The 27303-nt window shown below is 42.2% G+C and overlaps 3 protein-coding genes across 4 annotated transcripts in view; 2 read left to right on the forward strand and 1 right to left on the reverse strand.

Annotated features, from left to right (window-relative positions):
• The window catches only part of LOC122862628 (AT-rich interactive domain-containing protein 1B-like), a 44219-nt gene extending 39991 nt beyond the window's left edge, over window positions 1-4228 (forward strand). Inside the window, 1 exon segment of the mRNA XM_044168121.1 lies at window positions 1-4228. Within this exon segment, the coding sequence (XP_044024056.1) occupies window positions 1-1043 (1043 nt within the window). The 3' untranslated portion in view covers window positions 1044-4228.
• On the reverse strand, window positions 1547-8447 carry tmem242 (transmembrane protein 242). The gene is made up of 4 exons (XM_044168239.1): window positions 8296-8447; window positions 7140-7240; window positions 5076-5213; window positions 1547-4559 (listed from the first exon to the last, which is right to left on the reverse strand). Exons 1-4 carry the CDS (start codon window positions 8378-8380, stop codon window positions 4446-4448), a joined length of 438 nt encoding a protein of 145 aa, XP_044024174.1. The 5' UTR covers window positions 8381-8447; the 3' UTR covers window positions 1547-4445.
• zdhhc14 (zinc finger DHHC-type palmitoyltransferase 14) overlaps window positions 7124-27303 on the forward strand; it is a 23477-nt gene continuing 3297 nt past the window's right edge. The window contains exons 1-9 of one of the 2 annotated variants that reach the window (XM_044168192.1): window positions 7124-7260; window positions 8597-8666; window positions 9064-9887; window positions 15042-15202; window positions 19900-20037; window positions 20592-20729; window positions 23620-23668; window positions 25371-25473; window positions 25684-25793. In XM_044168192.1, the coding sequence (XP_044024127.1) occupies window positions 9601-9887; window positions 15042-15202; window positions 19900-20037; window positions 20592-20729; window positions 23620-23668; window positions 25371-25473; window positions 25684-25793 (986 nt within the window). In that variant the 5' untranslated portion in view covers window positions 7124-7260; window positions 8597-8666; window positions 9064-9600. Of the gene's footprint in view, window positions 7852-8596; window positions 8667-9063; window positions 9888-15041; window positions 15203-19899; window positions 20038-20591; window positions 20730-23619; window positions 23669-25370; window positions 25474-25683; window positions 25794-27303 lie in introns of both variants that reach the window. The other variant, XM_044168190.1, reaches the window with a different exon arrangement.

The following is a 27303-nucleotide window of genomic DNA, read 5'->3' on the forward strand; positions in this document are numbered from 1 at the left end:
GCTCTCCGTCCGAGGTCGGAGGTCAGAGGTCACCGGCTCGGAGTCCCATCAGCCAGCTGGAGGACGAGCCCCGCTGCTGGGACGAGGCTCCGCTGTCCACGGCCGAGTCCTGGCAGGACTCTCTGGCCAAGCGCTGCCTCTGCGTCTCCAACATCGTGCGCGCCCTCTCCTTCGTCCCCGGCAACGACGCCGACATGTCGCGGCACCCCGGCCTGGTGCTGATCCTGGGCCGGCTGGTGCTGCTGCACCACCACCACCCCCGCAGGAAACGGACGCCGCCCAGCTACCAGCAGGAGGAGGAGCAGGGTCTGGCCTGCAGCCGGGACGAGTGGTGGTGGGACTGCCTGGGCGCGCTCAGGGAGAACACCCTGGTGACGCTCGCCAACATGTCGGGCCAGCTGGACCTGTCGCTGTACCCCGAGAGCATCTGCCTGCCCGTCCTGGACGGGCTGCTGCACTGGATGGTGTGCCCGTCCGCCGAGGCCCAGGACCCGTTCTCCTCGGCGGGCGGCTTCTCCTCGCTCACGCCTCAGAGACTGGTGCTGGAGTGTCTGTGCAAGCTGAGCATCCAGGACTGCAACGTGGACCTGCTGCTCGCCACGCCGCCCTTCAGCCGCCAGCAGAAGCTCTACGCCACGCTGGTGCGCCTCGTGGGCGAGAGGAAGAGCCAGGTGTGTCGGGAGATGGCGGTGGCCGTCCTGTCAAACCTGGCGCAGGGCGACCCCACGGCGGCGCGCGCCGTCGCCCTCGTGAAGGGCAGCGTGGGAACTCTGATCGGCTTCCTGGAGGACAGCGTGGCCGTGGCGCAGTACCAGCAGAGCTCGCACAGCGTGCTGCACGCCGCGGCGCCGCCGGAGCCGCCCAGCATCAACATGATGTGCCGCGCCGCCAAGGCGCTGCTGGCCATGGCGAGGGTGGAGGAGAACCGGGCGGAGTTCGTTCTGTACGAGAGCCGGCTGCTGGACATCTCGCTGTCGGCCGCCCTCAACTCCTCGGTGGCGGCCATCATGTGTGAAGTACTGTTCAAAATCGGCCGCTCGTGACACGAACACCGCCACGGAGCGCGCTCAGTGTGACGAACTGGCTCCTATTATATTTTTATTTAACAGAACATGTTTTTACACACAAATGAATGAATATATATAGAATATATAAAAGCTCCTCGGCTCCATCCGCAAAATGTTTATTTGGGATTTTTAAGTAATTTTAATACAAAAATATTTAATACTTGTATTTTTAATTTTTTTTTTTATTCTTTTGTTGTTTTGTTTTAACCAAAGTGTGACGGCGGAGAGCGCCCGGGTTCTGGCTCTGCGATGTTTTTAAACGGACGCGGTCGTTTCTTTCTGTTTCTAGGGAGGGGCGGGGCTTATATTATGGGGGGCGGGGTTTATGTTCTGGGGGGGGCGGGGCCAGATGTATTTAAATAGTGACACATGTTGTAGTTAGGCCTCTCTTTTCTCACGTGGTGTGACAGAGGAAACACTGATGTTCAGGCATGTTCTTTGTTTCGGTGCAATAGGTTTGTTTTGGGCGTTTTTTTTTAACTTTAAATGTGAATTATTTGACCATCTGCAGTTCGACCATCAGTATTTTGCCGAACCACAACAGTATCGAACGTCACTTTGTTTTTTTTTTTTAAAGAACTTTGTGTGTTTCCTCCGCCAAGTCAAATCCGGATTCCCCTTCGTCATCCTCCTGTAAATAGACGATGTACATTCGAGCTCCTGCAGACGGTGTCACGACTCGGTAGCTGGTGATCAATTAACTGTCATCATTTATTCTAAACAACTCACCTGAACGTTTAGTTTCTCTCTTCCCAGCAGGTGAAGACTTTGTTTCTGTATTTAAGGAAAATCTTCAGTTTCAGGATGTTTCTGGGGTCTGATCTGGGAGGGTGCGTTTGATTCGAGAGACTGTTTGTACAGGAGGTCGGGGCTGGTGGTGTTGGTGGTGGGCGGGGCGGGGGGGGGCGGGGGCTGTACTCATGTTGTTGACTGACGCGACTTCGGAAACAGTTGTAACAAATGTAAAGAGAGAGAAAAGAAAATCTCTACATCCAGAACGTCTCCTGTTTGATTTGACAGACGCCGTTTCTTCAGTTCGAGGTCTTTTATATATTGTTCCACGACATGTTGAAGAATAAACGTACACGAAACTCTGGTCGAGCACTGTGAACGCAGCTCTGGGCGTCCAAGTCATTAATCCAGAAACAAACACAACTACAAGTCCGCCGAAGCCGCGACGTTCGCCGCAAAAGACAAAAACCGTTGAGACAAGCGGCTCGGGCTAAACGCGCAGTTTATCCCGAGGGTCACGTCTGTGTTTAAATTTAAAGTATCGGAGCTTTTAAAGGGTTAAAATAGTCTAAAGGAAATGTTATAGGCATAAAGTTTTAATAGAAAAAGTTAGATTTTTTTTTGAGGATAAAGTAAAAATTAAGTAAAATTTAGTTTCCGATAAAATATAATTATAAAATATTTAAAAGAACATGATGAGAGCCGAGCTTGTGTTTCAGCTAGCGACAGTTTTTTTTTCTTACTCTTCTTTCGTAATATTACGGCTTTTTACTCAAAAATCACGACTGTACGGCGGCCTTTTTAGGACATTTCGGACTCGGCGCTACGCTGTCGGACTGAACTCGACTTCCGTCAGACTCATGTTCTTTAGCTTAGCATGAAGCTAACGTTTTAATGCTAACATTTGCATCTAGTTTAAAGCACAACTGAGTTTAGCATGCTAACATTAGCTTACAGTGCTTATGGGTATCATAAACTACTAGTTGTTAGCATGCTAACATGCTAATGTTTAGCAAGTTAAATTAAGGGTTTTTTTTACTCCTCGATCTGTGACAGCTGTGGAAACTTTTACACTTAACAACGTCAAGTTTCTCTGATTATTTTGTTCGTCTCCAACAGTTTTATCATCAGTCTGCCATCTTCAACATCCGCTGCTAAACCGACTCGAAGCCGCCGCCTCTACTTTCAACAAACGGTAATTTCCCACGATGATCTTCAAAGCAGACGCCAAAAATAAAAGCGCGTCGAGCGGCGTTAAGTTTAGTTTATAGTTAACATTCAGAAGACGACGCGTGCAACCCGGAAATACCAAACACAACAAGTAAACAACCACCGTGTTTGTTGTTTACAGTCCGAACACTGAACGCATCATCATCATCATCATCATCATTCTGTGTCTAACTGCAGTACATTTACTCTAGTACCAGTCTGAGGTACTTGTACTTTTACTGTAGTAAAAGACGTGACTGGTGTTTCATCAGTTTGTACGACTTTGGAAACTTTTGACGGTTTTCAGGATTTAAGTAAAGTTTTATTACAGCACAGAGACGTAAAGTTAATTATTGCTTAATAACTTATCAATAACTCGCATGTTGCATCGCAGCCGAACAGCTTTCAGGAACATTAGCACGAGCGGAGTCAACGATCGCACTTGCAAGGGCCCTTTCTCACTGCTCTGGAGCTTTTGATCATATCACATGATCTTCCCTCAGCACATGGACGTTGTTGATGTTTCAATTTAATTTTAATCTTTTTTTTCCCTTATAGTGCTTTAAAAAAAAAAAAAAAAAGGGAAATTTGAAATCCACATTTCCAAGAGAACTGAACCAAATCTGCAGAGGAAGATCATGTGATATGATCAAAAGCTCCAGAACGGCCACTAAATGGCTCTTGTGGTGAGATTGTAATATTATCGGGGTACATTTCATATTGTAACATGGTAGCATTTAGCGCTAACAGTTAGAGCCTGTTAGCTGTTTGATTGAAAGCTAACGTTAGCATGGTAACGTGCTAACATTTGTTGACATATTTTAAGCTAACCTTCGAACGCTATCATGCTAACACGCCGATGTTTTCTCCCGCGTGTCGTCCTCCAGTCGGCTGCTTAAATAACCATCGCTGCTGTGAAATAAAAGAAACACAGAAGCACTCACATTTTGCACTTTTATTTTAAGCCGCTGACTCCACCCGTCAGCAGGCGAGGCAGGGCGCTCTGCGGCCGAACATCCACCCAGAGTCTCACCGCGACCTCTGACCTTTACGGACAAAGTGTGTAACGACCGGTCTGGCCTTCAGCACCGGTTCAGTTCATCGCGTGGCCTTTTCCCCTGTTTTAAACCCCATCAGGCAGAATTTGACGTATTTTCAGTGGAGTTCTGCTTCCTTTACATTAAAAGCACCAGAGCAGGAAGCTAAACCGTTTCCCCTCCTCCGCCCGCCGGAAAAGACAAAAACCAACAAAGTCAGATCGCAGGATCTCGTTCAAACGACACACACACAACCGCTTTCAACCAGGGGGGCTGCTGGGAACCAGACCGGGAACAAACCGGTCCCGAGGTCTCTTCCCGGTCTCTGCAGCTCTTTAGAAACACGTCAGCCGGGTTATTTTCAGCGTCTCTGTCGTTTGATCGGTCCTCCAGCAGCAGGTCACTTCGACCTGAAGACGGAGTCCCAGTCCACAGGTTCGGGTCCGGCCGCAGCCTCGGGGGTCTTCGGGACGGACGGGAAGAAGGACCGCATCTTCTGCCTGAACTCCGGTAACTGAAAGAGACGGAGACGAACGTCAGAGACCAGCGGAGGCAGCGAACGCTTCATTCGTCGTCTTTCTTCCGTTTGTTCTCGACCTCCAACACCGTAAAGTCATAAGTGTTGTAAAAACTTCCCGATTAAATCAAAGTCACCCGCTCGTACCTCAGTTAGCAGAGAAATAATAACCCGTCGTGTGTTTTCGGACTCGTAATAAACTGGAATAACTTGACGTGAACACACTGCAGGTTTCTAACAGTTCGGTTCCATTAATCTCATTTTATTTATTTAAATAAATTAAAGCAGACTGATTAAAACACTTCGGCCATTTTACAGTTTTTTCCCTAAAACAAATTTTAACTTCCTCTCTCAAAATATTTAAACTTAAATGTCACGACATCCATTTTGTTTCCCTGCAGATATTTTCACTTTATTCTCCCGTCTGTCTCCCCACACGGGTGTCGAACCTTTCTTCCTCCGCAGCCGAAACGCCGAATGCGTGCGGCTTCTTGTCACGTGTTACATACGTACGCTGTGAACGCCGAGGGCCTTCCACACGGCGAAGCTGAGCAGGCCGACTCCACAGCAGGCGTACAGGGAGCCCCGACCCAGAGCTCTGAGGGCCAGGGAGGCTCCGCTCTCCGGGGCCGCCGCCGTCGCCGCGACCCCCTGCAGAGGAACCGCACAGAGAAACCTGGACGTCAAACTTCAGCCTGTTTCTGACGCCGAAGGATGACATCACACCAAAGAAATTAACGGTTCATGCAAATCACAGTGACGCCCTCCAGACGCCGGAAGTATGCGGACAGCTGAACGTGTGACTGCGTTCATTAACAGATGTTAAAGGGGTGTCCACATACTTTTGGCCACATAGTGTATTAAAAACTAACCTGTACATTTTTTTCTTTACAAATGACAAACAATTAACTGATGAGCAAACTCGCTGCCGATTAATTTCCCGTCTGCACCTTTAATACAAACGTAATGCTCGTCGTGTGTCAGAGGTCAGAGGTCACATGCTGCTTCTCGTCTGTGACCTCTGACCTCCGCAGCGGTGCCGAGTCCTGCGGGACCCGAGTTTTCCCCATTTCATGCTGCAACAGCATGAACACGTGGCTCAGACCGCGGCGCCACGTTTAATCTAATTTCACGCGTCTTGAACTTGATCTCCGACGGTTCGACGTAGACAACAAAGACGAGCCTGTGACGGAAATAGAGTCCGGGAACAAGCGCTCGATTGTGCCGCCAAGCTAAGTTTAGCGTCCGCGTGCGTCACGCTTCATCAGATCCTGTGAGCGGCCAATAAACACACAGCTCTAGTTAACAGGATGAGTTTCAGGCCGTTGCTGTGAAATACTGCGGATTATTTTCAGGTCGGCCTTTTGGAGGAATGTGTTTCTACTGGGTTTTTTTTTTAACTTCCACTCATTCAATCAGTCTGAGAATTTACGCTGCGGGAACTAATCTGGTTTGGTGTTTGAGGAAAACAAGACAAACTGAATTACACAGCGTCGGCTCCGTGAATCACGTGCGAACGACCCTGCCGTTAGCGTCGCTAGCTTCCCACGCGCGCACACACAAGTGAGAACTTTGTATTGTAAGACAAAGAGCTAACTGTCAGCACGTGCTAACAGGTAAATCTGGCGCGATTCGTCGTTCGGCGCAAAAATTAAGTCTGCGACTTTGAAAATTGTTTACGTCACTTTTAAAGCAAAAAAACACCAAAACTACTCAGGCTGCAGTTCGTTGAATGCCGGGTTTTTCTAAGTCACGCTGTGCGCCGCCCTCAGTTTGTGTTTTTAAGCCTTTATTTGTTTACATTTTGGCAACTCATCCCCGTTAAAGCAGCCGAACCAGCAGTCAGCAGCTCCTGTCTGCAGTGGACCCGTGGACGGACAGACAGCTGTCTCTGGATCACTGTGAGACTGAAGGAAACTTAGAAACAGCAGGATTCTCAGGCAGGTTCTGCAGCCGCTTTCTCCTCTGGCGTCTCAGCTGGTTCCTGGAGGTTTATTTGTGTGTGAGTTACACTGAAACTAAAAACGTGTTTCATGTCCGAGTTCAGACCTGACTGAGTTATGACTCCGAGAAGGAGGAAGGCTAAGTGTCGCAAAGCGTCTTCATCTCCTCCGTCAGCTGTGAGTCTCTGCTGCAGCTCCACCTGCTGACAAACTACAATAACCAACTTCCTGTTGCTTTGTTTTACAGTTTTCTGACATTTTATAGACAAACAATCGAGAAAACAACTGACAGATGAATCGATAATAATCGCTGCAGCCCTAATACCTGGTGATCATAAAGGATTTTATTAACTGTTCGAATGGAGCTGATGAAGAATCAGCCTGATCAGAATTCTTGATTCGGTTCTTTTTTCGATGAACTGTTGGCTGCAAAACGAGTAACTAACCTGTTTTATGGGATTAAAGTTAATTTCTTAATGTCTCTCATGCAAAAACTTCATTTTCTAACTGAAAGGAACATCACAGAACATTCATGCAGGAAGCCACAAAAACCTAAACAAACAGTTGCGTCTAGTATCTGAAACGGATCGTTCACCTGTAATGTCTCTGCACTGTGGGACAGTCTCTACAGTACCTTACTGAACCAGTCCGGGCTTCTCTTCTTGGCCAGCGCTAACGTGGAGCCAAATCCTGCGATCATCCCTGCAGACGCCACCGTGGTCAGAAACGCTGCACCTGCACACAGGAAGTGAGACGTCAGTACTACAGTCATACACAAAAACTACTTTTATTGTCTTCAGCAAAGAAAAGAAAATACATTATTAAGCACAACCTACTTAAACCAGATGTGTACCCTTTTGGTTTATTCAGAGCCCCCAAGGCCAAACTCCATTTACATTTTTCAGCTATTTAAAGAGGTCTTTTTACAAAAACACATATCTCACAAAACAAGACATGATGCTGCTTCAAATTAGACACTTAGACCTTCGGCATTTATTAAAAGCCGTTTTAAGAAACTTTTTTTTATATTGCTCGGTGTAGCCCGTATAACGGCAGAGGACTTGAGAGTCAACATGTATGAGTTGAAATTATTAACACAAAGGTTGCTTTTTGGATTATACTACACCGAACTAAACACTAGAACTTAATCTTTCAGGAAACAGTCAAAAGTCATATTTTAGGGCTCATGTAAGATTCTCTATAACGACGGAAACATTAAACTGTACGGATTCTGAATGGAGTCTGGCGCCTGCGTGACTGGAAAAAGATCATATTTGCAGGAGGAAACTACAACCAGAAGACCCTCATGTTCCCCAGAGGCCAAACTCCATTACAACATTTGACAGGTAAAGACGCTTTGCAGAAGGAGGACTACGATGTTTGATAGATTATATTGAGCCGAATTGAACAGAAGAACTTAATGTTTAAGGAACTATCGTTAATCATAATTAAGGGCTTGTGCAGACTTCTTGAAACCTTTAACTGTAGAAGTTTTGAATGGAGTCTGGCGTCACGGTCTTATTCCATGACTGGAAAAGAACGTACATGTGCGTCAGGAAACTACAAATTCAGCAGCAGTCATAATTCGTATTCACAGGGTGTTTGGGTTTCTGAATAACTAAGGAAACTTAAAAAAATGCCCGATTTTTGAGTGGAGTTTGGTGCAGAGAAGGGAACACGGGCGCAGACAGGTCGACATTGCTGTGACCTCAGATAGAAAAACGCTCTGAAAATCGCAATAAAACTCTGCTAACAGTTCATATAAACTACAAGCTAACCGGCTAACTTGCCTTTTAACATCTGTAGTTTGGCCTCTTCATCACTTTCCGCTCCTTCTCCCACATCCACAGATGTGTTTTCATCAACTGCTGTCATGTTGCTTCAGTCCGTCTGCGTAAAGTGACCGGGTAGAAACAAGCTAGCTAGGAACGAAAGAACGCCGTTTTTTTTTTTATCAAGTATTAATTTATGGGAGTAGAAAATGATGATGTACAAAACCTGGACTTAAGAACGGTTTGTTATTTTATGTAAAAACACTCCGTGCGTTTTGTTTTACGATGTTAAATCGAGTATCTGTTTATTTTTTCACAGCGACGGAGTCCTGTACCAAAGATCGTCTATTGCCCTTGACTTCTGGGTCTCTGGAGGAAGAAAGGAAGAGGTCTCACTCCTTTTTTAAAAACTAGTATAAAATGGAAAATATACAAGTAAAGTACAAGTAGCCTACCTCAAAATTAGGAGCAGTACTTATATGAGTAAATATAGCCTACTACTCTATAATTATAATTAATAATGTGAAATCAGCTGCATTACTGTGTATATAAAGCCAAAGATCTGTGAAGTCAAAATGTGTTAAAACAGAACAAATGACGATAAAATGTGGTTTCTTCTTTTAATAGATAATGTTACTACAAAGAACATAATTCTATTACATTTTAGCAGAATATTAACTGTGAATTAAAATACATATTAAATGATATTTCTTAATTTTATATTATTATAGTTTTTTTATTTTAGAAAACTCAAATATGTCACTGATGTTTCTGTTTTCTCTACAGAGTGGTTCATCTTGTCAATAGAGGATCTGTGCAGTCCGGGACTCGGAGCTCCGGCAGCTCTGCGGAGGATCGGGATGCTCTTCACGTCCTCCTCGTCCTCCTCACCGACACGGACCCTCTGATCCTCCAGAGCCGCTGCTGTCTCCCGATCCGGACCCGGCTCACACCCGGTCCCGGCCCGCTCCCGTCTCCCGTCCGCAGCCAGATCCATTATCCCGGGTTATATCCCGCATTATGTGAGAGGGACGCTGCACGAGGCGGGGGTGTTGTGGTGGTTTTTGGATTTTGGACCCCCGCGCGCGTGCGTCTGACCACGAGTTTGTGTTTGTTTACGAAATATTACAAAATAAAAGCGGAAGATTTTGGATTAAAATGTCGCGTGTGCTTCCGTTTCGGCTCCAGACAGAAACCCCCGGCACGAGGACTCACCTGGGGGGCTGACTGAACATTTGGACAGCCTTGCACGCGCCGGCTGCACGCGCACACCTCCTGATATTTTTCCTCATTATTCACCTGTCCGCTCACCTGAGAGCACACATGTCTCAGATCCACCATGCGGCTCTGGATCAGCAGCAGCCGGGCCAGTACAACCAGATCTGCACCCGGAGCAGCAGCAGCAGCGGCGGCGGCCCGGCCCCCGCCGAGGGAACAGAGCCGTCCTGCCCGGGCCACAGGAGCCGGACCCCCCGCAGGAAGTGGCAGGTGTTCCCGGGAAGGAACCGGTTCTACTGCGGCGGAAGGATCATGATGGCGAGACAGACCGGGGTCTTCTACCTGACCCTGGTCCTCATCCTGCTCACCAGCGGCCTCTTCTTCACCTTCGAGTGAGTGGACACACACACACACACACACACACACACACACACACACTGGTTTTTCTATGTTTTTGGGGATTTCAGCATGTTGGTCCCCACAAAGCCGTCAGTCCCCACAATGCGAGTGCGCTTCCAGGTGTTGCGACCCCACAAACATAGAAAAACAAGACCACACACACACGCCAGGAAGTTGACCTTTGACCTCAGCTGGTGATCATGAACATTAAACCACATTTTGATGAAAATGTTGACTTTGGACCAAATGACACAAAGACCAGAAGATGAGTTATTGATCGGGACTAGTTTTTATTTATTTACTTTTTTTTTTTGTATATTTAATACTTTTTAAAAGATATTTAAATATTTTTTATAATGTGTTCTGTTTTTTTAAAATGTCTGATCTATAAATAAACTTTACTACATGTTTCACCTGAAAGTATTCACATCTTCTACTTCAGTAAAAGTACAAAAGTATTAGCATCAAAACATACTCAAAGTAAAAGTACTCATTATGCAGAATAATATATATTATATTATTCGATTATAATTATTGATGCATTAATGTGTTTATCACTTTAATGTTGCAGCTGGTGAAGATGGAGCTCATTTTAATTACTTTATATTCGGCTGGGTAGTTTGTGATCAATAAAGTTGCATTTTATCTTACCTATAATAATAATAATAATACATCATAATGTATTTGTTGATTATATTTTGTGTTATTAATCTGAATCTGCAAAGTAACTGAAGGTATTAAATTCATGTAGTGGAGTAAAAAATATAATATTTCCATCTGAAAAGTAGCAGAAAATACAAATACTCAAGGAAAGTACACGTTTCTCACTGTAGTACTTAACTACGTTACTTGTCATGTAAAGTCACGTTGTGAATAATTATCCACATTTCTGTTTTTAAAATCAAACTTCTTTTGTAGCGAGAAATCCTGTGAAAAGAGGAAGTAATGATTTTAAAATCATGGGAAAGCCTTCAAACCAGACGATTAAAGAAAGATTTTTCTGTTTATTGTTTTCTTGTAAAAAAAACAAAACAAAAAAAACAACAATAACGTACTTTTAAGCTTCAGGCCTCTAAAAATCGTTTAAATGAAACAATATGACAAGAAAAATATCACAACTGCTGCTATGTCGGTGTCAGGTGTGTAATCCTGGTTGAGAATCATAATCCCCAGCGGTGGAAGACGTATTCAGATCCTTTACTGAAGTAAAAGTATGAAGTATAATCAGCTAAAGTTACTTAAAGTATGAAGTATAATCAGCTGAATGTAGTTAAAGTATGAAGTATAATCAGCTAAATGTCCTTAAAGTATGAAGTATAATCAGCTAAATGTACTTAAAGTATGAAGTATAATCAGCTAAATGTACTTAAAGTATGAAGTATAATCAGCTAAAGTTACTTAAAGTATGAAGTATAATCAGCTGAATGTAGTTAAAGTATGAAGTATAATCAGCTAAATGTCCTTAAAGTATGAAGTATAATCAGCTAAATGTACTTAAAGTATGAAGTATAATCAGCTAAATGTACTTAAAGTATGAAGTATAATCAGCTAAATGTACTTAAAGTATGAAGTATAATCAGCTAAAGTTACTTAAAGTATGAAGTATAATCAGCTAAAGTTACTTAAAGTATGAAGTATAATCAGCTAAAGTTACTTAAAGTATGAAGTATAATCAGCTAAATGTCCTTAAAGTATGAAGTATAATCAGCTAAATGTGCTTAAAGTATGAAGTATAATCAGCTGAATGTAGTTAAAGTATGAAGTATAATCAGCTAAAGTTACTTAAAGTATGAAGTATAATCAGCTAAATGTACTTAAAGTATGAAGTATAATCAGCTAAATGTGCTTAAAGTATGAAGTATAATCAGCTGAATGTACTTAAAGTATGAAGTATAATCAGCTAAAGTTACTTAAAGTATGAAGTATAATCAGCTAAAGTTACTTAAAGTATGAAGTATAATCAGCTAAATGTACTTAAAGTATGAAGTATAATCAGCTAAAGTTACTTAAAGTATGAAGTATAATCAGCTGAATGTAGTTAAAGTATGAAGTATAATCAGCTAAAGTTACTTAAAGTATGAAGTATAATCAGCTAAATGTACTTAAAGTATGAAGTATAATCAGCTAAATGTGCTTAAAGTATGAAGTATAATCAGCTGAATGTACTTAAAGTATGAAGTATAATCAGCTAAAGTTACTTAAAGTATGAAGTATAATCAGCTAAAGTTACTTAAAGTATGAAGTATAATCAGCTAAATGTACTTAAAGTATGAAGTATAATCAGCTAAAGTTACTTAAAGTATGAAGTATAATCAGCTGAATGTAGTTAAAGTATGAAGTATAATCAGCTAAAGTTACTTAAAGTATGAAGTATAATCAGCTAAAGTTACTTAAAGTATGAAGTATAATCAGCTAAAGTTAAAGTGTTCAGTGAGAGTCGTCCCTGTGCAGTAAAACGCTTCCTGTCAGTGTTTATTATATCTGATGTTTCTGGATTCATATTCCTGCTGCATTCATGTGTGTGTTGCATTTTACTGCTGCAGATGTTTCAGGTTGAGCTCATTTTAACTGCTTTATATACTGTTGGGTAGTTTAACCTGCAGCAATGCATCATGGTCTATAAGATCATCACGTGTTTGCGGCGCCGCCGTCCTGCGAGAACCACGTATCTCTGAAACGTATTCATGAGCTCAGAAAAACGTAAAAAGTATAAAGATGCATAAAGTGGAAATACTAGTAAAGTAAAGTACAAGTACCTCAAATTTGGACCACCGATAATCCCTTTTATTTTGATTTATTTACTTTTTCTCCTAAAAACACAGAATCTAAACTCCTTTTTTAGGTCATCAAACCCCCTAAATTGATCCGTAAACGACCTGTGGTGACTTCAGCTCCGACAGGAATGTGACACTTGTTTTTTTCTACCAAACCGTGGGCTGTTTTCTGCAGATTTTTCCTCGCTGTGTTTCACTTCACTGATTTGTCTCGGTGGATTTAGCCACGGCAAACGCGCCAACATGTGGACGTGTGAGGTGTTGAGTTATAACGAGAGAAGTCCTGATCAGGTAAAAGTTGTCACAGTTTCGGCTCTGCAGCCAGAAAAAGCCACAGAAGCTTCGTCAGAGCTAAATTTACCCTCCTGAGCCTCAGACCAGGTCCCTGAAAACCACCACCGATCCACATCTGAACCTGAAACCAAGGAACAGACATTTATTCACAACATATATTCACCCTCTGTTTCGCTGTGGAGGATTAGAGATATAACAGCTAAAATTACAATAATAATGATAATAAATAATAATAATAAACTTTATTTATACAGCACTTTTACTTCTACAAAGTCATTGATCAAGCTTCTCCAGTGTGTTTCTGTTATATTCAGATCTTTTACTTTAGAAAAAGTAGTAATACCACAGTGTATAAATACTCTGTTACTAGTAAAAGTCCTGCATTCAAAATGTTACTTAGCATCAAAATATACTCAAAGTAAAAGTACTCATTATGCAGAATAATATATATATCATATTATTGGATTATAATTATTGATGCATTAATGTGTTCAGCACTTTAATGTTGCAGCAGGTGAAGGTGGAGCTCATTTTAATGACTTTATATACTGCTGGGTAGTTTAACCGATAATAATACATCATCATTTATTAGTTGATTACTTTAGTTATCACATAAATGTAGTGCAGTAAAAAGTGCGATATTTGCCTCTGAGATGTAGCGGAGTGGAAGTATAAAGGAGCATTAAATGGAAATACTCAAGTAGAGTACAAGTGGCTCAAAATTGTAATTAAGTACAGTACTTTGGTAAATGTACTTAGTTACTTTTCACCGCTGGTTATATGACAGTAAACTGAACATATTTGGGTTTTGGACTGTTGGTCGGACAGAACAAAACATTTAAAGACGTCATCTCGGAGTTTTTGGTGGATACTCATGGTCATTTTACACTCAAAAAACTGTAAATTCACAAATAAAAACAAAAAAAATCTGATATTTGCTGTTATTACTATTTTCTTTTTTACAGATGAGTCCATTGATTATGTTTTCTATGGTGAAAGTCGTGTTTAAAAGCCACAGATAGGCTGGAGACGTCTGGAAGGTTTGCTTTATTTTGTCCTCCCACATTCGTCACCGCAACTTCCAGAACACAGCAACCACGGTGTTTCCCGTTTCCACGGCAACCATTTCCTGCAGCTCGTGTCACTACGGCAACAGCAGGAGATTGAAATGGGATAGAAGATAAGACTCAATCACAATCACATTTTTTAAGGTGCTTAAAAGCTGTACAACACGGCTGTCGAGTGAAAACCACGCGGTGACTTTTATTTCTCTTTTATGGGTAAAGAAAAAACGATTATTCTTCCTCTCAGACTCATAAAATCCTTTAAAACCCAATCAGATCTTCTCAAAAGTTGGTAATCACCAAACTTAAAACAGGCAGGAGACGCAGTGTTTTAATTTGAGAGTAGTGAAGGTAAATTTCGGGCTCTACAGCACACCACAGAGCAACCAGAGTCAAACTAATTAAATACATGAAGTCAAATTAAATACATGAAGAGAGGAGGAAAAAATAGATACAGTTGTTTTGTGGGAAAATAACATTTATTCACTAGAGGACCAAATCTTACTTAAGAGAAAATACTCAAACAAACAAATAAAATTGTTAAAGATGACGATCGACCATCGTAATTATGCAGACGACAACCACATTTACCTCGTCTGTCATCAGGAAGCTGCAGTCCCACAGATTCTCTGAAACAAGTGAGACTGAAATAAATAATTAAAACAAAATTGTAAAAGAACAAACGCTGAGAGTCTGCGCTCATCTCGACAAGTCAGAAATCGTTGTTAAACTTTAACAGTCACATCAAATCAGTGACAAAGTCTTCAAACTAACACTTTACAAACAGCGAGACAAGAGATAAAACTAAAATTCAACAATTAAATTTGAACTTTTAAATAAATCACTGAAACGTTCATTTGAAAAAGACTCTCAGCTTTCTGTTTAAATCTTTGAACGACAGGAAAACGTCTGAAGCATCGGAGGTGAAACCCTGTCGTTTTTGGCCCCTGGTATAAAACAACAAAGAACTCCTGTGATTGGCTGAGGGTTTGTTTTTATTTGTGTCTGTCCTCAGCTGTCCCTTCCTGGCGTCCAACCTGACCCCAGCCATCCCGGCGGTCGGCGGCGTCCTCTTCATCTTCGTGATGGGGATGCTGTTCAGGGCGAGTTTCACCGACCCCGGCGTCCTGCCCCGAGCCACGCCGGACGAGGCCGCCGACCTGGAGAGGCAAATCGGTAACCGTGGAAACACACTTGCATACATAAAACTGGACATGTTCCCCTTCTCATGTGGTTTTCATCTGCGTTCTGGAAAACTGTACGGCAAACTTTTGAAACGGCAGGTGAAAACACTGAATCTGAACAGAAATCAAGAGAAAAAGAGTAGAAATTATTTAAATGTAATAAAAAAGGTTGTTAGTTTTCCCCACAGGCAGCTTTTATTTTTGTAACTTTTGACCTGTTTTCATTATCTTTGGTCTTTATCACTTTTCTCCTCGTTACTTTTCATCAAGTCATCATCGTAACTTTATATTTCTGTTTCCGTTCATCACATGGATGTATTATCAGAGCTGGATACCGGACCCCAAGATGGCGCCTGTTCATTCCAATAAGAATTGCTCGCCTGGTGCAAACGCCAAAAGAGTTTTCTCCCGCTGGGGGGAATTTTTTATTGGCCACTGGAAAAAAATGGGTGCAAGACTGAGCGGCGGCGGCGCCGTATCCAGTTCTTATTACACATCATTGTGTCATCACAGTAAAAGTTCACCACAACACAAGATGGATAGTGATGATGTACAATTTTTAGGTATCTGTACTTTACTTGAGTACACAGTTAGCTAGTTTTAACGACTGTATACACAGTTAGCTAGTTTTAACTGCTTTATATACAGTTAGCTAGTTTTAACGACTGTATACACAGTTAGCTAGTTTTAACGACTGTATACACAGTTAGCTAGTTTTAACTGCTTTATATACAGTTAGCTAGTTTTAACGACTGTGTACACAGTTAGCTGGTTTTAACTGCTTTATACACGGTTAGCTAGTTTTAACTGCTTTATATACAGTTAGCTAGTTTTAACTGCTTTATATACAGTTAGCTGGTTTTAACTACTTTATATACAGTTAGCTAGTTTTAACTGCTTTATATACAGTTAGCTAGTTTTAACGACTGTATACACAGTTAGCTGGTTTTAACTACTTTATACACGGTTAGCTAGTTTTAACTGCTTTATATACAGTTAGCTAGTTTTAACTGCTTTATATACAGTTAGCTAGTTTTAACGACTGTATACACAGTTAGCTGGTTTTAACTACTTTATACACGGTTAGCTAGTTTTAACTGCTTTATACACGGTTAGCTGGTTTTAACTACTTTATATACAGTTAGCTAGTTTTAACTGCTTTATATACAGTTAGCTAGTTTTAACTACTTTATATACAGTTAGCTAGTTTTAACTGCTTTATATACAGTTAGCTAGTTTAGTCCAGTGGTTCCCAACCTAGGGGTCAGGTACCTCCAAAGGGTCACCAGATAAATGATTAATGATGACATGATTAACGGGTGAGGAAAGAACGAAAAAACAAAGTTCTGATTCACAAATCTGTTTTCAGTTTTTTGGACTTTTCTCTAATCTTTGATTTTTAGGGAAATATTGACTGGTTTAACCTTTTTGAGGTAAACGTTTGGAGCTGCTAACAACTCATGTTCACAAACCAAACAGGGTGGAAACTGATTTAATCTTTAACAATTTATTGTATTTTCTAAGTTATCACGTTTTTTAACGTTTGTTAAATCTTAATCTCAAAAGTAACTAAAGCTGTTAAATAAATGTAATGAGGTAAAAAAAAAAGTACAATATTTCCGTCTGAGATGTAGTGGAGGAGAAGTGTGAAGTAGAATGAAATGGAAAAACTAGAAAAGTACAAGTACCTCAAGATTGTACTTAAGTGCAGTACTTGAGTAAATGTACTCAGTTACCTGCAGGAAGAAACACCACTCTGTCATTTTCACAATTCAGAGTAAAACTTGTGGACTTCTCAGCTTCACTTTGCTGTAATTGTTAAATATCAAAAAACAAATATGTTGTACCTTTTTATGGCAGTCTGATTTTATCATCCAGATGTTTAATCTCTTTTAATCTCCTCACTGTTAGTTTGCACATCTGTTCCTATCACATGAAAGAAACTGTAAATCAGCTGCAGAATAATATGTTCGCTAATGATACTGAGTCATCACAGGAAGTCGCTCACCACCTCCTCCAGTCAGTGTGTGTGTGTGTGTGTGTGTGTGTGTGTTTGTTTGTTTAGATGTGTGTGTGTTTAGATGTGTGTGTGTGTGTGTTCAGTCACATGTCATCTCTTCAGTTTCAGACCTCCGCTCTGTCAGAAATGCATCTCTGCGAGTCGTTTCCACAGAAACCGAACGTCACCGTCGAAGCTCTCTGATCTATTTTTGGAAACCTCTTATTATTTTTTGGGGTTTTTTTTTTTTAGTTTTGTTTATTTATTTATATATTTTCTCGGCAGATACAGAATCTGTGGAGCGACTGAGCTGTCAATCACCACGGAGAACGACCAAATACGGGAGAAGCTGGATGTTAAACACACTCAGCTCAGTGTTTGTGTGTGTTTGCGGAGGAAGGACAGAAATAGTCTGCAGTTATTTTGTTTTTTTTACTGTGTTTTATTTCCTGATGGTGGTCAGGAAGTTATTCAGTGACGCACAGAATGTCCCTTCCTGTCTGACAAACAAAACTAAAGACGGAGAAGAAAGTTTCCCAAAGTCAAGACGAGATAAATGTTTATTGATCCTCAGACGGGAGATTCAGGTGTTGCAGCGGCACAAAGACAGTTCAGCTAAATAGAGAAAGTAAAAAAATAAATAATTAGAAGTATATGAAATAGAAATAAAAATAGAAACTATACAAGAGCAATTAAAGTCAAAATTACAAGGCGAGTGTGATGCAAACAGCAGAATAACATATAATACGACTAAGTAATGATACTTAGTGTTTGTCTGTTAATATAGAAATATAATATAGCATATAATGTATTAAAACAGTGTAACATATTAACATAATATATACTCTAATCTATATTTTATATATTAACGAAGGATTAAATGTTGTGTGTTGTGATGTTAAAGTGTCTCCTTGAAGGCTTTTTAGCCTCTTTTAGCTGCTAGTTTTGGTTTTGCAGCACATTTCCTGTCTGGTTCAGTCTCAGTGTTTCCAGCAGCGGTGATGAAGCGCGGTGATTTGTTCGAGTAATTCCACGTGAGGCTTTCGTGTCGACGCACAAATCTGTGCGTGGAAAGTACTTTTACTCAAGTACTGCACTTAAGTACAATTCTGAGGTACTTTTACTACCATTTTATGCTACTTTATACTTCCACTCCACTACATTTCAGAGAGAAATATTGTACTTCTTACTCCACTACGTTTATTAATAACTTTACTGTGCAGATTTAGATTATAAATACAAAAATAAATAAATCAACTAAGAAATGATGATGTATCATTATGGATTAAACCACCCAGCAGTATATAAAGTCATTTAAATGAGCTCCACCTTCACCAGCTGCAACATTAATGTGATGAACACATTAATGCTTCAATAATTATAATCCAATAATATGATATATATTATTCTGAAATGGGCCGTTCTGCATAATGAGTACTTTTACTTTTGGTACTTTAAGTAAACTTTATTGTCCCTGAGGGGAAATTTGTCTTGGGCGCGGTGCTACAGTCTGTTACCTCACAGAATAAACACATATTTCTAAGTGTATTTTGATGCAAATACTTTTGTACTTTTACTTAAGTAACATTTTGAATGCAGGACTTTTACTCAAGTAAAAGTAGTAACGCCACAGTGCAGAAATACTCTGCTATAAGTGAAAGTCCTGCTTTCAAAATCAAGTAAAAATACATAATAATTAGCAGCGAATTGTACTCAAAGTGCTCAGAACTGATATAAGATCTAGAAGAGACTCCATTTAAACTTCTCCATGTGACGCAGCCCGACTGATCGCTCAGAATCTGTGTTTGTATATCTGATAAATGTCAAATATACAAGTTTATTTTTACACTGTAAAATGTCCCAAACAGCACACTCACTGTTAAAAAATATCCACGTTTAAATGGATCCGTACATCTTCGTTTATCTTGTGAATATCGGGAGATATTTTGTTACCAGATATTTTAAAACTCAGGCTTTGTGTGTTCAGGAGAGAACAGATCCACTCTGAGGCAGGTGAACGCCGTGTTTCTTCCCAGGAGGCTTTGCAGCTGTGAATCACGTCAGCTGAGAAACCCCACGGATCAGCAGAGCATCAGTCGATTGTTGATCTCACCTCAGAGAAAAGACTAAAACTCTACAGCCGCACCAGCTTAGACACAAACGAAGTCGTGTTTCCTAAATGTACGGTGGCCATTTTAGGACATCCCAGACTCTCGGGCTCGGTTCTACTTTCACCGGTCTAAAGCTTAGCTGTGCCTTCAGCTGAATGCTAATGTTAGCATATTAGCGTGATCATAAAAAGCTATGGTCAGTGAAATAATCTCAGTTGTTGTCAGGCTCAGCTCATGCTCAGCTCTTGTGCTAAAATTAGCATAGCATTAGATTAGCATTTTGTATTTATAATAGGCTAGTTAGTTCTTTAACATTTTGCATGCTAACTTGTACAGTTAACATGTTAGCATGTGTCCAACTAGTACATGCTAACAAATAGCATGTGGCACGTCAGCAGGCATACAGTTAGCACAGTAGCATCCTGGCAGTTAGCCTGTTAGCGCCCGTTCACGCTGAGAGACACTATTGATCTGCAGGTGATTCGCCAGGCAGGATGAGGAGCACCGATGCGGCGGTCTTTGGTCTTTTTACAAATACTTTAAGTGTGTTGTTTTTTTTTTTTGTTTGTGTGTTTTCAGAGGGCTGCTCCAGACCGCCGCCTCGCACCAGAGAGGTTCTCATCAACGGACAGACGGTCAAACTGAAATACTGCTTCACCTGCAAGATCTTCAGGCCGCCTCGAGCGTCACACTGCAGCCTGTGCGACAACTGCGTCGGTCAGTCTGATGGTGAAACCTGACTTCAGTACATTTACACAAAGTACTGTACTGAAGCACTTTGAGTGTTTCCATCTTATGCTACTTTCTACTTCTACTCCGCCACATCTCAGAGGGAAATACTGAACCTTTTACTGCACATTTCCATACAAAACGTGTGATCAGGTCAAAAGAAATGAGATCAAACTGCTCAACAGTTTACAGTTTTCTTGACCTCAAGCAGCTAAAACTTTAGAAGAACATTAAAATGCATCAGTGATAACGTTAATCCAGCGATCTAACATAAGAGTACATCGGATACTTTAAGTGCATTTTGCTGATACTTCTGTAAAATTATGAATGCAGGACGTTCACTTGTAATGGAGTATTTTTATAGTGTGGTATTCTGCTTCTCACCTCTGCCACACTGTTGCAGTAAAACATAAAGACGCGAGTTCGTCCCTTTGAGATGACGTGAGAGTTTCCACTTTGAGATTTTGAACACTAAAGTAAGTTTTCGTTTTAACGTGATTTTTAGTTTCCCAGTAAAAAGGCTCGAATGTTTCCTCCCTCAGAGCGTTTCGACCATCACTGTCCGTGGGTCGGGAACTGCGTCGGACGGAGGAACTACCGCTTCTTCTACCTGTTCATCCTCTCGCTCTCCTTCCTCACCATCTTCATCTTCGCCTTTGTCATCACACACGTCATCCTCAGTGAGTAACTCCTCCTCCTCCTCCTCCTCACACTGTCTCTACTGTGATTCACTTATTGTTTCCTTTAGAAGAACACTTCAGCTGCTGCGCTCTGTGTTTCTCTGCAGTAAGTTCTGCACTTTAGTACAAATCTGAGGTACTTGTACTTTACTTGAGTATTTTCTTTTCATGCCACTTTCTGCTTCTGCTTCACGTCTCTTACTTTACAGATTCAGATTTTTGCTACAAAACATACAAAGAGTTTATAAAATATGATGTTTTGTTATAAATTATAAGTACAACTGAAATGATTAATCGATTAGTCGACTGACAGAAGATTAATCAGCAGCTGTTTTGATGTTTGAAGTCGTTTCTCCTGTAAATCCCTTCCTGGCTGCAGCTCCTCAGATGTGCAGATCTGCTGCTTTTCCTCTGAACGACTGTAATAACTGTGATGTTTGTTAATAACGTCGAGCTTCGGACTGTCGGTCGGACACGACGACACGGTGAAGGCGTCGCTTTGGGCTCTGGGTCGATCAATCGATCGACGGAGAAAAGAATGGGCAGATGGATCCAGAATGAAAAGCATCATCAGCTGCAGTCCGATACAAACCGGTTCAACATGAGCTCCAGCTCCACCAGCTGCAGCAGCAACATCCTGCTTTACATTAATGCACGAGGAATAATAACCTGATGATAGAATATATAACAGCACAGCAGCCACAGGGACGCTGCACTGCTTTAATGCTTTAAGGGCTTTTTCCTGATCACACTCGCACACTTTCACTGCAGCAGAGGGTTTCCACAGAGTGTGTGTCGGTGCTTTTACTGCAGTAACGGGTCTGACTACTTCCTGCAGCGCTGTTTCTCTGTTTTCAGCACATTTTAATTAAAGTTTTCATTATTAGTTTTTCAGCTTGTTATTTCATTAACTGACTAATCATTTAGTTTATAAAATGCAAAGGAAACTGACAAATGTGCCTATTCACAAACTGAAGCAAATTCAATTTACAATCTTCTGAAACGGAGAAAAGCAGCAAATCTTCACAATCTGGATCCAGATAAACCACCAACAACTGACCCGTCACTTTCCTCTGATTGATACATGGATTCAGGAGGCAACGAGGCAAAAATATAACACGCAGATAAAATACCCAACAATAACACGAGAACAGATAAGACATGTCGGAAATGAAACTGTGTGTTTTTTAAACCGATGTCACGTCATCAGGGATCATATCATATACTTATATCTGAGATATGAGATATGAGATGCTTTTCCTCCTGAAAGTAGCGTCACTCTGAGAGTTTTGGAGTCAGTTTCTGCTGTGAAACGTTTGCCGCTGCAGTCTGTTCCTGTTTCCTGTCGCCGATCGATCGCACGTCCTGCAGGTTCTGCTGGTTCAGAGTCAGTTTACATAATCTAACCCGTCCTGTGGTTTCCGTTCACTGACTGAATGGGACGGACCTTTTCTGCGTCTGCGGGCTGATTTTCATAGAAACGAGCTGAGTGCCTGGAGGGAGGTTTAAAACTGATCATTGATTTCGTGTTTCTGGATCTGAAATCGGCTGCCAGTTCTTCCCCGTCACGCGCCGTTGACCTAATTGTCTGCGTTGGGGCTGCTGATGTTGTTCTGCTGCCCTGCAGGTCCAAACAGGAAGCCGGAGCCTCGGGGCCGCTTCAGATTCAGCAGACTGTCTGAGATGAACCCGTGCCTTCTTCTCAACACTACGCTGCTTGTTTTCTGTTTTTAGCGGCAGAGCTATAAAAAGATCCAGCAGAGTGTCGTGACTTTGATCTACAAGATGTAAATTTAGAGATCAGTGACTCTGAGTTCGGCTCATTGCTGGAGCGCTTGTTGCTGGCGGTGTTTACTCTGGTTTTGGGCAGATTTGGCACCACCAGCTGCAATCTGTCGACCTCTGGTCCATGAGAAGGTACTACTGATGAGCAGTTTACCATTAAATGCACTGTGAATATTCCTGGTCCTCAGAGGACGAGGACTTCCTGTTTCCCTGCGAACTGGCTGCTGCTCCCGTCCTCGCGGTCTCTGAGGTTTTTCCTGCTGCTGCGTTTCATCAGCTCAGAGTGAAATTTGACTTTTGTGTGAAAATGGAGGAAGTCAAAAATGGTGTTGCTAATCTGATAAATGCTAACATGCTAACAGCAACATATCGGCCTGTTTGTCAACCAGTATGATGCCTTTATTTGTTCGCATGTAGTCAATCTGTCCCCGTTAGAGCAGCCGAACCAGCAGTCAGCAGCTCCTGTCTGCAGTGGACCCGTGGACGGACAGACAGCTGTCTCTGGATCACTGTGAGACTGAAGGAAACTTAGAAACAGCAGGATTCTCAGGCAGGTTCTGCAGCCGCTTTCTTTCTCTGGCGTCTCAGCTGGTTTATGAGGTTTATTCTGGACGGACGTCAGAGACGATGACGTCCTCTGGAAGAGTGAGTCGCACTGAGCGATTCGACGTGTGTGAGTTCAGATCTGACGGAGTTACGACTCTGAGAAGGAGTGCGATGTTTGACACAAATCCACCTCCCGCAGTATCTTTGCCTCCCCTTCAGCTCTCCGGCGCCCCCCTGAGGAGGCTTCAGTCTTTCTCTTTTGTCCTGCTGAATGTCTGTTACAGACCAGATCCTGTAATTTCTTGAATTATGGAGAGTCCCAGCGGGTACTTGGGCACCGTGGTAATAACTGTGTGGGTGTTGTGGGACCCAATGTTAAGTTTTTGGGTTCTCCAGTTTGTTTGTCTCTTTATAGTTGAGGAAATAAACTCGCGGATGGATTCATCATGCCCAGACGGCGAATCCTGAGGTCCGTGCAGCCTCAGAGAGTTTTTTGTCTTGTTTTTATAAATTTTTTAAAAACCAAATAACCTGAACACACGTTTGCTCCTCTCTGCAGGATCGAACCGGACGGGTTTCCTGAGCGCGCTCAAAGACAGCCCGGCCAGATATCCTTTCACTGTGGAGAGGTTACTGTTGGAAGGCCGGACGGATGCAGAGACGCCTCGTATGACGTTAAGCTTCGTTTAGAGCTTTCACCAAGTCAATTCATTCACTACATCAGTCCAGTATCACTTATCCTCCCTCAGAGCTGACGCAGAGGCACTCATTACCCCTCTCTGTAGGTTAATGTCATGCGTTTGTGTGTTTCTGATAAATCAATGACTCTGATGCAGTTGCCAGCCGCAGGTCAATACGTCCCACAATGCATTGCCAAGGTCAAACTCTGCCCCTGTCTGACGCTCTGAGGGCCGCATTTACATTCAGCTCCACCAGCTTCGTCGCTCTCTTCTGCTTCTAGTGTTTTCTATGTGTTTCTGCTTTAGCTACAAACTGCAGTCTGTAATCATCAGTGACGCTCGCAGCTCGCTCACGTCTGCGCTCCTGGATCCCCACACGGACGGAAATGGTATAAATCCTAATATTCACATTAAAGTAAAACGCTGTATGCAACATGTTTGAATAGGGTAGAATAATCAATAGACCAAGTTTCCTGCTAACAGTAGTCTTTTCTGCCAGGTTGTGAAATCTAGAGAAGAAGCGTCATTCAGAATTAATCATTTCTGACATTTTGGTGTTCTGGTTTTGAGACTCAAAACTGATGACATGTCAAAAACTCATCACCTCGGTTCCTTCTTCGAATGCAAAAACGATCCTGTAACTCGCGTTTCGCCAATGATTCAAGTTTCATTGCATTGCGCCCTCTAGGAGCGAGATACATTTAATGCGCGGATTTAAAATGTATGAAATAAGATGGTCAGGATTTTTAGGAGAAACTTCTGCCACAAGGAGAAATCAGGTGTTCGGGCAGGTGGAGATAAACATTATAATAACGTGCGCGGACAAATTAATTAAGTTGTGCTTTAAAATATGAATTTCATGCACACAAATAACTGTTTTGTGCTCTTGAATTATTGTAGAAAAGGTTTCAGTCGTAGTCGTCTGGACGCTGTTTTCAGAATCAAGACGTTTCGGCTCCCATCCGGAAGTCATTCTCAATTGTGAAAATGGTCTGAGAACTCAGAAATTTAAGCTACTCTGTGTTACATAAGCCCCGCCCTCAGGAAGGAGTCTACCTGAGTCTCTGTTGATTAGCTAGTTTCACCTGAAACTGACCTAATAGTTTCCATGATGGCCCAGTAATCAGTAATCAGGCCTATTGTTTTCTGGCTGCACCTCCCTCATCACTGTTCAGTACCTGATTAGCATGTGATTGGCTTGACCACGGTGTTAACACACTGTGGTAAACTTTGGGCAGATTGAATCTCAGACCACCATTTCTGTTCAAAGAGGGGTTTTCTTTTTTCACAAAAATGGCTTCTTTGATTCTGAAAACAGTGTCCAGACGACTACGACTGAAACCTTTTCTACGATAGATCACTCCTGGACGAATGAGGGACTACACCGTCCTCTTGAATTATTAATGAATGTGCACAAATTACTGGACCGTAACGTCAAGTGATATTTCGTTGAGATTTCAGCATATATTTACAGTATAACGCAATGTTGTTCAGCAGGTAAAATCCACGAGTCTCCGTCCAAAATAAGATCAAAACTGCATTAAATGCGAACGGCTCATTTAAATCACGTGACGACAAACTCGCAGCGTCTGAGCGAAATCTGAAGTTTGTCCTTGACTCTGCTCTGCACCGTCCTGGAGGTGGTGGTGTGTTTCTTCTCCGTCTGGTCGATTGTCGGTCTCTCTGGGTTCCACACCTACCTGATCAGCTCCAACCAGACCACCAACGAGGACGTGAGTATACACAGCCCAAACTGTGGCCCGAGGACCACCAGGACGTCCCTGAGAGGCCTCCAGGAGGACCGGGGACAGACCGGATCTGTTATATCCTTCACTAGAAAAAGAATGTGTAACCATGACTGTTTTGATCTGGTCTTGATATTTATTGGCTCTGATGAACTAAACCCACACTCCTCTCTCTGTCGTGGTCTGGTCCTGATCCAGATTAAAGGGTCCTGGTCCACCAAGCGAGGGAAGGATAACTACAACCCCTACAGCTACGGAAACATCCTAACCAACTGCTGTGCCGCTCTGTGTGGACCTCTGCCTCCCAGGTCAGTAACATCCTCTGCAGCACTAAACTCAGGACTGAACTCGGGACTGAACTCGGGACTAAACTCGACACTAACCTCGGGACTGAACTCGGGACTAAACTCGACACTAACCTCGGGACTGAACTCGGGACTGAACTCGGGACTAAACTAAGGACTAAACTAAGGACTAAACTAAGGACTAAACTCGACACTGAACCCGACACTGAACTCGACACTGAACTCGGGACTGAACTCGGGACTGAACTCGGGACTTGACACTAGAAGTCCAGTAGTTTTCACTGTCTGCTCTTTATTGTGACAACTCTTTCCTCGTGTTCTTCTCGTGGTCACTGCTTCTTCCTGACGTTGTTTTACCGTCGCCGAAAAATCTGACTGAATGTCGTTTTGTTTCACTTCATTCTTCGGTGTGACGTCGTGTTCAGTTTAGCTGTTTTCTCTTTGGGGGTTGTTTATAGATATATAGATATGTTGAATGAAGAGTTACAACAACCTGTACCCACTTGTCGACATTTTTCTGTCTATATTTTCATGGATGTAGCTAGCTAGCTAGCTAGCTATGTAGGAAGATGACGCCCCCGATATTAATCCCGCCTACAAACCTCTGATTGGATCAGTTGTTTCTCTAACCGGAGGAAGCAGAACACCGGACCTGTTTGAATCTGATGTGAATCAAAGAGGTTAGGAACCGGGCTTGCGTTACCATGACAACTGACGAAAGTTAGATATCAGCTGGATAACAGCTGGACTCTGTTGTCGGCGTCCAGGCACCACTAAATCACTCCTACGCTGTTCGTTCAGATATTAAACATTTTATAACGTTGAAGCTAGTTTACAGACAGTCAGCGTTTTCTGTCTTCACTTCTGTTTCACAACGCGGCGTTGAGAGTTGAATCTGTTCAAAATCTTCAGCACGCTCTTATTCTCTCTTGACATTTACGCCGGCACCGCCACCAAATCCCGACTCCGCTGTTGGTCGTTCACTGCGAACGTGTTGCCGAAGTTCAGAAACGAATGTGTTTTCATTGTACTTCATAGTTTCACTGTTGAAAACAGCTGCAGGGCTCGAAACTCTTTTCTGACTTTTCCATCATATCGACTTCATTCTGTAGTTCTTCCTCCTCCTCTTCCTCTCTCGCCAGACGGTGTGTTTCTGTGTTTAATGAGGACAGTTTTCAGTTGAGACCTTCCTCGAAGTAATTACCCTCTTTTCCCCTCGTCCTCGCCGTCTCAGAGACAAACCGAGCTGCAAAATTAATCAAAAAACAATCAAAGTCAGAGAACGCATCGCTGCCGTTTCTACAGTTCATCTTCCACAGATATATCTATCATCAGTTTTTATATTTATATATATATATATAATACACAGTACTGTATGATCCATCTGGCTGATTCAGTTTCACTCAGTCGCTCTGAGATTTAAAGTTAAACAGAATTAAATGGGGTTTGGTTTTGAAAGCTGAGCAAAGGAGTGGATCTGTGGTATATTTCCTTTTATTCTTAGTTATAATAT

Source organism: Siniperca chuatsi, linkage group LG16, assembly GCF_020085105.1.
Source record: "Siniperca chuatsi isolate FFG_IHB_CAS linkage group LG16, ASM2008510v1, whole genome shotgun sequence".
Classification (NCBI taxonomy): Eukaryota; Metazoa; Chordata; class Actinopteri; order Centrarchiformes; family Sinipercidae; genus Siniperca; species Siniperca chuatsi.